Source organism: Sminthopsis crassicaudata, chromosome 6 (genome assembly GCF_048593235.1).
Source record: "Sminthopsis crassicaudata isolate SCR6 chromosome 6, ASM4859323v1, whole genome shotgun sequence".
Lineage (NCBI taxonomy): Eukaryota > Metazoa > Chordata > Mammalia > Dasyuromorphia > Dasyuridae > Sminthopsis > Sminthopsis crassicaudata.
The window spans coordinates 84037418-84049981 of record NC_133622.1 but is presented as its reverse complement, the minus strand read 5'-3'; the positions used below and the strand labels follow the sequence as shown (position 1 = coordinate 84049981).

The following is a 12564-nucleotide window of genomic DNA, read 5'->3' as shown; positions in this document are numbered from 1 at the left end:
ATAATATATATAATGTATTTTGTAATCATTAAAGAAATATATAAATATTAACTAATATTATTATTAAAGGATACATTATTATAGGATATATTATGTATTTAATAATACTATTAATAATAATATATATTTAATAATGTTATTAACAATAATAATAATAATTTAATAATGCTATTGATAATAATAGTACTGATAACGATAACTCTTCAAAGTCTAGCTCCTCAACATCATACATCTTGCTTTGAAAGGATTAGGATAACAGCAAAGTAGAATGCCAGCCATATGATGTATAATGACTTTATATCAACATCAAGTCAAATCAACTAAAGATTTTATTAAGTGTTTATTGGCACATAGTGGGTATTAAATGCTAGGAATACAAATATAGAAATAAGAAAGGCAGTCTCTAACCCTCAATTAGCTTTGCATTCTAATAAGGAAATATATGATAGGAAGTTGAAAAGGTAGATGTGTGGATGAAAAACAAAAGTAACATGTATGGGGATATTGTAGAAAAAATTCAGAAAATCAAGTATATATCCTGGAGAGGAATAAAGATATGGCTAGTTTGAACACGTTTTTGAAAAGGAGGTTTGAAAAGCTCAACCAATCAGAGGGTACTAGAAATATGAGAGGTAGTCAGGGAGTAGAGTGAGTTGCAAAGGTGAACAGGTTTCTGGGGTGATTATAAGTATTCTGAGACAGTAACTGCAGCTATGAATACCTGGAGAGTACTCTGAATTAATGATGAATTTGATTAAGCTTATACCATTGATTGGAGTAACACCATGATCAATATAATATAACTTCTCCAGAGTCAAAGAAAAGGCAGAATGATATGGGCTTATGAGCTAACTTTATATGGAACTTTGGGGACACAAAGGATATTGGAGCAGGTAGTGCTCCTTTGTGCTTTGGTACCACAACAAGGTAAGATACATTGGAAAACTCAGAAATACTATTCCAAGAAATACCCACAATGCTTTAGTGCTTAATTGAACATGAAAACCACGAGTTATGGTGAAAAGGACTCATAACATAAATATTTTCTTTTTTTTTAAAAAGCATGTTTTTTTCAATCATCAAAACTCTCTCCCTCTCTCCCTCCTGCTCTCTCTCCCCACACCCGTCCCATAACTTTTCCTCCTCACCTGGAAACAAAACAAAACAAAAACCTCAGTTACAAGCATGTACAGTCAACCAAAAGAAAAACAATATTTAAAAAAACACATACACATATATATTTAAAACACACACACACACATATGTATGTATAGGTCTCATTCTGCACTCTGAGACTTTCACTTTTTTACCAGGAAGTGGATATTATGCTTTGTCATTAGTCCTATGAAATCATGATTGGTCAATTTGCTGATCAGAATCTTGAATTCTTCCAAAGTTGTTTGTCTTTACCATATTCTTGTCATTATATAAATTGTTTTCTTGTTTTTTTTCCACTTCATTCTGAATTGGTTCAGAATGGTTGTCCCTTCCTGGCCACCACTCCCCTTTGTATATTTTTTTCTATCCTCCTTATCTCCACTATGATTTACAGGGCTATACTAGCGAAGTTATGCATGTGTCAATCTCATTTTTGTGTCTCTTTAATGAGGCATTAACAGACCATGTTAAGATGATACCCCTGGTGGTCAGTTTTAATCGGTTCCTGCACAAAAAATCTTTGTCTCTTTTGCAATAATCTCTTTTTATTTCTAGGTTCAAGATAAGTTCTGTAGAAGAAAGGGCACGTAGAGTGTGCGAAGTCTTAGAAGAAAAGCAAGAAAGGAGACAGTCATCTAATGCAATCAAAGAAATCCATGTGTTAACTAACAAGCTGAAGAAAGTAAAGAAATCAATGGAGAAAACACCAACTGTGTATGTATTTGCCTGCAAAGAATTAGTCCCTGATATTGCTGATGTCTAAAAGATCCATAGCTAACATACTAATCACAGGCTACAGATTAGTGCTGTGCCCAAGTTTCCAAATGAGTTAAAGTAAAAGCAGGCTTGGGAACAGAAGGTGCTCTAATTTTGTGTTCTTAGGTATTAGTGTCCTTAGTTATAATATCCTCTATAGAGACAGTGTAACATAATTGAATAAATGATCTGCTTCAGGTTTATGATGACTTGACATCTAACACACATAGGTACAGAGCTGGGGATTCCATCCATTGAAGGACAAAGTCCCCTCACCAAGAGAGTCCTTAAGCAGATAAAATTATAGTTTGGTCTTTCCCATCCTCCAAAAAATTCATTTAGACCTTTAGGAAAATAAGTCTAGAGTCTGTACTCAGAATGATTCTCTTCTCTGGCCTGAGCCTTGTACTTGTTCCATTTCAAAAGCAAGATGATCTGTTCTATCTCCTGATATTGGAGCATAGAAATGCAATTTCTCCTATGATAGAAGATAGAAATTTCACATTTATTAATATCCTAGTGATATGGGAATTATAAGCTCTTGGAAGGTAAGCCATTTAATTTTATATTTCTCCTAGCACCTAAAACATTTTATTGAACATAATAGTCATATGCTTACTAAATGCTTTTGCCATGTGAATTTTTAATATATGAATGGAGAATAAAAATTAAATAAAAAGATTGCTTTGCCTTTATAGTATATGTATGAGTTATAGCCAGAAACATTTGGATTTAATTATCACCTTTTATTTCTTATAAAGAAGTATATGGAGGCAGGTTACTGTGATACAGTTTTCTTCCTTATCTATGAAATAGGCACAATAATCATAAGACTGCTCATTTCTCTTAAAGGCATATTAGCTTTGAAGTCAGGGGTTCTGGATTTGAATCCTGGGTCTTCCTCTCATCTGTGTAACCTTAGGAAATTCATTTACCTTCTAGACCTCAGTTTCCTCATCTGTAAAACCAGAGGGACTAGAAATCCTTTTAAAGTTCATCCCAGCTTTGAATCTTTGAAGCCATCACCTGATTCCTCTTTCCATCCTTCCCTTATGGAAAGGATACTTCTGCAGTCACAGAGCATAATAGAGAATAATTTAGATCTTATCTGAGTACTTTATGAAACTTAACATAGCTACAAAATAAAGTCAGGAAGCTAAGAGTTACTTCATGTAATGGATTTAGTTCTTTCTCCTAAGATATGAATATTATGTTTATATGAACTTCTGTTCATATAAAGCCCCTTCCTCAAAATTCATCAATCTTGACCAACAAATTGAATCAAAGGAGGTAGGAGCAGGAATCCCTAGTTGTTAGAATAACAACTTCATTTTATATTTAGCTTAGTATTGAAATAGAACTCAGGTCTTTCATTTACTCAGCTTAATTTGAATGATTTCCTTTTGGTTCAATAGCTTTGTCTCCTAGTTCTATATATGTTTGTTATAAAGTCAACTGTGTTGTGAAAAACCATGATTTAAGAAAAACACAATCACATTTCCAAGGCCTCTTTTTAATAAGTTCTATGAGTTGACCAGGTCATATCTATCCATAAAAGTCCAAATAGTTTTATTGCTTTCTAGAGTTAACATTTTTAAACCTTTATGTTGCAAAGAAAAAATATTTGTGCTTACTCAAAGTTTTTTAAAATGAATTAATCTTTTAGAAGTCAATAATATATATTTGAAAAAAAAGTTCTTTTTGTTGGGGGGCAGGCCTGAAAATGCCTTGAAAAGATCTTCAAGAATGGATCAAAGCATAGTACGTGAAGCTGAGCACATGAGTTTATTAAAAATGTTGGAAAAGAAGACTGAGATACCTCCAGATTGCACTTATGCCAACCCGAAAATGATAGATGAAGAGGTAAGAACTTTTAGTAGAAAAACGTATAGATGAATCATCTCTCATTGCCAGTGATAATTTACCTTAAAGAATATAGTTCCTCAATACTAAGTGAAATTCACCGAGATAGCAGTTTCCCTTGGGTATACATAACTCTTTTACAGAATGTGATATAATGCCTATTGGAATATGTGAGAGTTATAGGTAATCATTTGGCTAGGAATAAAATAATGGGATTTGGAATTAGAAATGAACTTAAAGGGGATCCAACATTTTATACTTGAGGAAACCTAGTGAGAGTAAGTGACTTGTTCAAGATCACAGTGATAATAAGACATAATACTGAATTTTGAACCCACATCTATTGATAATTTGACATTGATATATAAGCTTAAAGGGCAGATTTTTTTGGAGTCATATCCAATATTTGTTTTTAAAATATTAATATGCATTTGGGCAGGAATGGTGAGACTTTTTCATTAGAAGACTAAAAGTTGCTCCAAGGAATATCTTCCATGTTACAGATGACTCATGTTTAGTAGATGACATCATCAGTAACCTTGTAAATGTTCAATAAAACATTATAGAAATAAAGAAGAAAAGAGAGAAAAATGTGTCTTTTTCTCCTTCCTTGTTTTGTTATTTTTCATTGCTTTTACTATTATTCAAATTGTTAGTATTGTTCCAATTGTAATAGTACAAATATTTTACTGTTGTTAAAATTCTTATAGAATAAGGTTATATCAGTGCTTTATATGAACATTTGCTCATAGAAACTTCTGATTCTGTTTTAAATCAAAGTTACTGTAAATATGATACATTATTCAAAATTCTTTATTTGTTTTAGACTTTGCAAATGCTGTTTGATCGAATAAAATCAATGAGAAAAGGTCAAGAATTAACACAATTGTCAAAGAGGGGTATTGGATATCATCATGGTGCTCTGAATGCCAGAGAAAGACAGTTCATTGAAGTACTCTTCAGGAAAGGGTTCCTCAGGGTCAGTAAATTTTACTTTCTTTCAGTAAAATCCTTCCTTAGTACTTCATTTTGGGATTGAGTTGTCCTGAGGTTCATGAAAGCAGTATTAATGGAATACAAACTCTGGGAGAATCTACGTACCGTGCTGAAATGGCTTTGAGTAAATCTAGGTGAGAGCCTGGATGTCTGCTGTCTCAAGTCCATTCTACCTATGTATAGCTAGATTCATCACTAGTTCGTTTGTGTGATGATAACTTTGGCATCTCTCAAAGAATATCTGACAACTTATAGAGTGGATGTGGTCCATATTGATGCTATGAACACTTGCCCATGCCTATGAAGCCACAAATACTTGAGTTATAGGTAGAAGATTTTTTAAAAACCTATATTAGAGATTCTAAACCTAGGATGTCTACACCCATCATTCTCCACCCCCTCACCATTGAGGTTTGTGAATAGATTTTAATAGGCCCATGAATTTGAATGGGAAAAATAAACCCTTATTTCAATATAATTTGTCTCGTTGGTAATCCTGTGTATTTTATGCAATTAAAAACATTGTTCTAAAAAGGTGAATCTATAGGTTTCACTAACCTTTAGGTCAAAGTTGTCCTTAGCATAAAGATTAATAAGAATCTTTGGACTGCATAATAATATGGTCATCGGTAAAGACTAAAAAAACCCTACAAATAAGTAGTCCACTAACTAACTTACAGTTAAAGCTCAGAATGACAAGTAAAAATCTGTGGTTGATTATTTCCCCTCTTATGAATTGAGTTGTATTACATAGATATAGTTTTCAAGTCATCATAGTTCAGCAGAAAACATGTTGTATTTGGAGTCAGAGAATCTGACTTTAATTCTGAATATATAACATACTACCTATGTGACTTTAGGCAAGTACTTATCTTTTTAGGCATTGGTTTCCCCTTCTACAAAGTTTGAGATTAGCAAATTGTATTTGGGAAAAGTAGGTGGGGCAGTAGCTAGAGTGCTGAAGTTAGGAAGACCTTGAGTTCCTGTACCTCAGACATTTACTAGCTCTGGGACCCTGGGCAATTGGTTTAACTGCTGTTTGCCTCAGTTTCCTCAATTGTAAAATGGGGACAACTGGAGAAGGAAATAGCAAACCACTCTAGTATCTTTTTCTGGAAAATAGCACCGGGGTCATAAAGAATTGGATATGACTAAACAACAACAATTTGCAATAAGAGCTTCATCAAAAGTTTACAATTCAAAGAGGGTTTCAGAAACTGTAATGGATACATCAAACTTGTTTATAATTATGTTTTCCTATGAAAATTTTCTTCTTTTTTCCTAGGTTGTGACAGCTACTAGCACACTTGCTTTAGGAATTAACATGCCTTGTAAATCTGTGGTTTTTACTCAAAACTCTATCTATTTGGATGCTTTGAATTATAGACAGGTAAGAGAAAATTACTTCTTATTCAGATTAGTCAATGGGTGTGTGTGTGTAACATGGTATACCCTGGGGTCCTTTAGTCATTTTGAACAGACACATATTTCAAGCATTCATTTTTTTTTTCTTTTTAGTTTTACTTTAAGACTGGGCAGTCTCATCTCTCTCAGTGTGCAAGTGAAGGGACTTACATTGGGAATTGGCAAGAAAACATTGGTTCTATTTCTGATTGTAATCCAAGCTGCAGAGGAACTAAGATTGTCTATTCTCTTGATCTCCAGAGTTCTAAGTATAATGGTTTAGTGTCTGCACTAAGTTTGGCAAAATTCAGCACCAGGACAGTGAACCATAAGGGATGGGGACTTGACCAGGTTGCCTAAGGAGGGATAAAGTGGCCCAAGTTAGCTTACATTCTCTTGGGTCATTATAAGAAAGTGTAGAGTAAAAAGCTTTTGTTCTTGATTCAGAGGTCTTGAATTCTGATTTTTACCTCTGGTTTTTATTTGCTTTATGTTCTTGGGCAAATGACTTCATCTGGGTCCTGGTTTCCTCAGGAGTTTAATGTCAGAAGGCTTAGGTTCACATTCTTTTGTATTGCTTGTGTGATCTTAGCAAATTACTTAGCTTTTTTGGGGTTGTTTTCTCTTATATAAATGAAGGTATTAGAAATTAGATGTCCTCTGAAGTTGTTTCTAGTTCCAAATATTTTTATATTTTGATGGTAGCCATCTTTTAAACATTTCAATTACCTGAGCTGGCTAGCAATAAGCTTTCTGTCAGATAAGCTTTCCTCAAATTGTGCTGGCTGAGCTACATATCCCAAAAAGTAAATTTGTCTTATCTTTTAATATTCAATATAGCTAATGGGTGAAACTAATTAAAACTCCATTTGGCAAAAACTACCTTTGAACATAGGTAACTAATTTTTTTTCCTAGAAAATGTTTAATGAAAACAAATCATTTAAAGAATACCTATCACAATATAATAATTTCATTTAAAAATGTATGTAATGTTCCTCAGGTTTTTGAATCAAAGCAATAAAAAATTCTCTTCAATGCATTTTGAACATTAATTGACTTTGTCTTGCAATTAAAAGAGATAGAGAAAAGGAGAGTAAGAGGCAAGAAAAAAAGTCTACATTAAAGGTAGAGATAGGATAGGATGACAGGAAGTGTGATGCAGAGATAAAGGAAGCCCACCATCTCATTCTCTCCCTCTCCCTTTCCCCTCTCTTCCCCCACAAAAGATAATTGTTTGAAGAAGATAAATGAGTACCTTGGAAAGTGATCTCCTTTACTAAAAGACTGATTTCATTAGCATAAGGAGATCCAGGTGAGAGAACTTCCTCTACTCAAGCATACTGAAAATAGCCCCATAGGTTTTACTATGCAACCTTAATAGATACATTTTAGGGAATTGTCTGAAATGTAGAGGGATTAAGTGCTTAATTGGTTTGCCCAAGATCACACAAATAAAAAGTAGGAGAATCTGAAGCCAGGCTTCCAGATTAAACCTAGCATCACATGCAGGTGATCATTTGCCGCAAATCCAAATTGCAACAAATAGTTGAGAATGGGTTATGGTTAAGAAACAAAAACAAAACACATTTTCTTTCTACACTGTTATAATTTTATTTTAAAAGACCTTTGAAGTGTACAAACTGAAATAGTAACATGTAGATTTTTCTTGAATTTTTTTGTCTTTATTTCAAAAAGCCTCTTATTTGGAAAGTTGAATCTGTTGCATCTGCTTGTGACCTTTTAGTTTATGGTAATTCAAGATTTTAAAGTCATGTTGCCTTTTTCACAATTGCAGTGTAAAGATCTGTCTTTGCCACCTTACCCTAGAAATTTGGCCATAGCCTATGCTCCTGACACCTAGATGTAAAAGGGCCAAACATGCTATTCTTTCTACTCCTTTCTGCAACTTTTCTTCTCTTTTTTAGTATTACTTTCATATCCCCTTTTTACTTCTGGCCCTCTGGCTGGAAGAATACTGATAAATCACTTATATCACAAGGTGATTTTGAGTTATTCTGTGTCGGTTCTCCTGAAAATATTAACATATTCACTCATATTTTTAGCTGGGGAATAGCAGATAATTGTCTTTTCTTAAAATAAGAATGTTTGGTACTTGTGGGAACCAGTAGGTGGGACAGTGTGTGTGCATGTGCGTGTGTGTGTGTGTATGTGTGTGTGTGTGCATGCCTGTGCAGAATAGAATTGATGTCAATACTTAGCACACTACCAACAGTGTTAGATTATATTAGGTCTAATTAGAATCAGATCTCATGGACTATTATCTACTCTTCCTTTATATAGGGTTGGTTCTCTTTAGATAAATTTTATTATGTAAAGCAAATTTGCAAAATTCAATCTAGATGATTGAAGGGAACTATTAGAGGGTAGAAGCCCTCTTATCCAGAATCTGGAGTTGTTCTTGAGTTCTATCAGACTCTTCTTGACCCCCATATAGTGTTTTCTTGGCAAAGATACTGTAGTGGTTTGTCATTTTCTTGTCCATCTTCTTTTACATCTTTTACAGATGAGGAAACTGAGGCAAATGATTAAATGACTTTAGCTAGTAAGGGTCTATGGCTGAATTTGAACTCAGTTCTCCTGAATCCAGAGTTAGTGCTCTCTCTACCTAACTGCCTCCCCATCCCCAGTTCCAAACCATAAATCATAGTAGTCTCTTTGGAAGCATTGATACTTTGGCCAAAGAGGATTTAGTCATCCATGATATGTGCCCAGAGATTTTCTATTTTGTTTTCTTTGCTCATTTTACATTCCTATAACAACCTTTGCTTCTCTGCCTGTTGAACTTATACATCATCTTCCAAGTCAACACTCTCCAGATATCCTGGCAAGTCAGTTTGGACTTTCCAAAATGCTTTGTTTTATATTCTACTAATGCATAGATATACGGCTTTACATAACATTATACTCAACTCTGCATATTCTATATCTCTCTATAAGACTATAAATTCCATGAGGCTGGAAACAAAAATAGATCAACTTTCTATTTAGATTATATATTTGCCTTATAAGTAATGTGTTTTTCCTTGCAGTAATCTCTTTTCTGTGGCAAGTTGCTACTTTTTCCTTCTTTTTTCTTATTTCATTGTTCTTTTTCCTACTTTTTGTTTCCATGATTTTTTCAGAAGCATTTTCTGTAGGGAAGCTGGACTTCCTATAAGTTCAGGACAATAGCTCAGATTGATGAGATCCAACAAATTGTGATAAAGTACAAAAAGTCATGAAGGTGAGGAGTTATATGAAATGAATTCACAGATTGAAATCATCTCCTAGTCAAGGGGCAAAATTTATTGTAATGCTTTATCAAGCAGACAAAGTTTCTAATAAACTCAATTTATAAGGGGTAAGTTGGAGCCTTTTATAAGAAATGATCAGAAGTAATATGTACTAACTATGCTAATTGTATATGACAGCAAATTAATTGTTGCTCATGGCTGTCCTGTTTATACAACATAGTTGTTGACATCTATAGTTTCATCTGTAGCTATCCTGTACTGATAGCCACTGGTAACTTATACAATGTGTATGGTATTATATAAGTTAATGATGAATGTTAGTACTGGATACCTTTGTCTGTGTAACTCCACAGGGTCAGCTTGCTTCTCACTGGTATTCACTTGGATACTGGGTTGCTACCAAGCACATGGTATTTTGCTGGAATCCATTCATTCTATCACAGCCAATCTAGTTTACAAAGTGACATTTGACCTAACCTGGTTAGAAGAGCTGAACTCATAATCAGCCCTTTGTTCTTCAGGACTGCTGTAGTTTAACTTAGTAACTTTGCAGGCTTCCAAAATTGTTACCTCCTGCCATCATTCCTGGGTTCCACTAACCTGGTGTACATCAACACCTGGAATTTAATTTGTTAATAATGAACTCAATATCTTGTTTCCTAAAACCAGCTTTTCTAAGATTTCTGTGAATGGTCCTGCCATTCTTCGTCGGTCAGAATATCATAATAGGAAAGATAGGGTGGTGTAATGGCAAGAATATTGGATTTAGAGTAAGATGACATGGGTTCAAAACCTGCTTCTTCCACTTATTGCCTGGGTAACTGGACAATCTACTTCAAGCTTTCTGGGCTTTAGTTTTCTTTTGTAGAAAATGTGAATAATGATAACTATTAGATTTATATAATAGAAAGATTTGGACTCAGAAGAACTGAGTCAGAATTTTAGCTTGTAATATTGAAGATATTTTACTCTTTAAAAAAAGTCACTCTTCATGTCACATTGATCATAAAGTTCCTTCAGATCTATGATGTTTTTCAGGTTCCTTTTTCTTTATTTCCATAACTATTGTCCTTTTCTAGGCCCTTATTTTCTAACCTTAGATATAACTGTACCAGCCTCCTTGTTCATCTCTTTGCTTTTAGTGTTTCTTCAGTTCCACCCAACATGTGGCTGACAGAATAGTTTTTTACCATGTCACTTTCTGATTCAGAAAATGGTGTCTCCCCTTCACCCATATGTTTAAACCTAAACTTCTCGGCTTAGCATTTACAAATTTCCATTAACTTAGCCTCCTCTTTATTTATATGCCCAACTTCATGTTTTGTTATACACTCTCATGCCCATGAGTGGGAACCAGAATGGAACTTGGAGACAAGAAACTGGGACTGAAATTTTGCCTTGGACTCTTGGCAACTATAACATCATATTAACTTTTTGTTCAATCACGACTCATTCTTCATGACCCCATTTAAGTTTATTTGGTAAAAATACTGGAGTGGTTTGCCATTTCCTTTTCTGGCTGAGGAAACTGAGATAAATAGGGTTAGATGACTTGACCAGAGCCATAGTGCTAATAAGTGTCTCAACCCAGATTTGAACTTAGGAAAATGAATCTTCCTGACTTTAGGCCTGGTGCACTATCAACTGTACCGTGTACTGCTCCATATTAATTTTTTTAAACTCTAACTTTTTAGCTTCAACCTCCTTCTTTCTAAAATGTGGATGATTCTATATGCTTTGGCAGCTTGAAGGTCTACAACTTGAGCCTTGGAGTCAGGAGGATATCAGTTCAAATGTTACCTTAGATATTTACCAGCTGTGGGTTCCTGAGAAAGCCACTTAACTCTGTTTGCATCTGTTCCTCATCTATTAAATCAAACCACAAAATAAATAAGAAAGAAGTCAAAGAGGCAAATAGAATATAGAAAAGTTTGATATGATAGATCTTTGGCAAAAGCTAAATGGAGACAGAAAGGAATATGCTTTCTTCTCAGCAGTTCATGGAACCTATACAAAAATTGATCATATACTAGGACATTAAAAACCTCAAAATCAGATGCAGTAAGGCAGAAATAGTAAATGCATCCTTTTCAGACCACAATGCAATGAAAATTACATTTAAAAAAAAGGGAAAATAGACCAAAATAATTAGAATAAATAATCTCATACTAAAGAATGATTGGGTGAAACAGCAAATCATAGACATAATTAATAACTACACCCAAGAAAATGACAATAATGAGATATCATACCAAAATGTGTGGGATACAGCCAAAGCAGTTATAAGGGGAAGTTTTATATCTCTAGAGGCCTACTTGCATAAAATAGAGAAGGAGAAGGTCAACGAATTGGGCTTACAACTAAAAATGCTAGAAAAGGAACAAATTAAAAACCCCCAGACAAACACAAAACTTGAAATTCTAAAAATAAAAGGTGAGATTAATAAAATTGAAAGTAAAAAAAAAAAACTATTGAATTAATTAATAAAACTAAGAGTTGGTTCTATGAAAAAACCAACAAAATAGACAAACCCTTAGTAAATCTGATTAAAAAAAGGAAAGAGGAAAAGCAAATTGTTAGTCTTAAAAAGTAAAAGGGAGAAATCACCACTAATGAAGAGGAAATTAGAAGAATAGTTAGGAGCTACTTTGCCCAACTTTATGCCAATAAATTCGATAACTTAAATGAAATGGAAAAATATCTTCAAAAATATAGCTTGCCCAGATTAACAGAGGAAGAAGTAAATAATCTAAATAGTCCCATTTCAGAAAAAGAAATAGAACAAGCTCTTAACCAACTCCCTAAGAAAAAATCCCCAGGACCAGATGGATTTACATGTGAACTCTAATGCTATATAAACTATTTGAAAAAATAGGGATTGAAGGAGTCCTACCAAATTCCTTTTATGACACAGACATGGTACTGATACCTAAACTAGGTAGGCTGAAAACTGAGAAAGAAAATTATAGACCAATCTTCCTAATGAATATTGATGCTAAAATCTTAAACAAAATATTAGCAAAAAGACTACAAAAAATCATTCCCAGGATAATACACTATGACCAAGTGGGATTTATACCAGGATTGCAGGGCTGGTTCAATATTAGGAAAACTATTAGCATAATCGACTAT

The 12564-nt window shown here is 33.8% G+C and overlaps 1 protein-coding gene across 2 annotated transcripts in view; it reads left to right on the top strand.

Moving 5' to 3' along the window:
* LOC141547912 (putative ATP-dependent RNA helicase DDX60) overlaps nucleotides 1–12564 on the top strand; it is a 115000-nt gene that overhangs the window by 65096 nt on the left and 37340 nt on the right. For both annotated transcript variants that reach the window (XM_074276599.1, XM_074276598.1), the window contains exons 26-29: nucleotides 1714–1872; nucleotides 3630–3777; nucleotides 4604–4756; nucleotides 6059–6163. In XM_074276599.1, the coding sequence (XP_074132700.1) occupies nucleotides 1714–1872; nucleotides 3630–3777; nucleotides 4604–4756; nucleotides 6059–6163 (565 nt within the window). The remainder of the gene's footprint in view (nucleotides 1–1713; nucleotides 1873–3629; nucleotides 3778–4603; nucleotides 4757–6058; nucleotides 6164–12564) is intronic.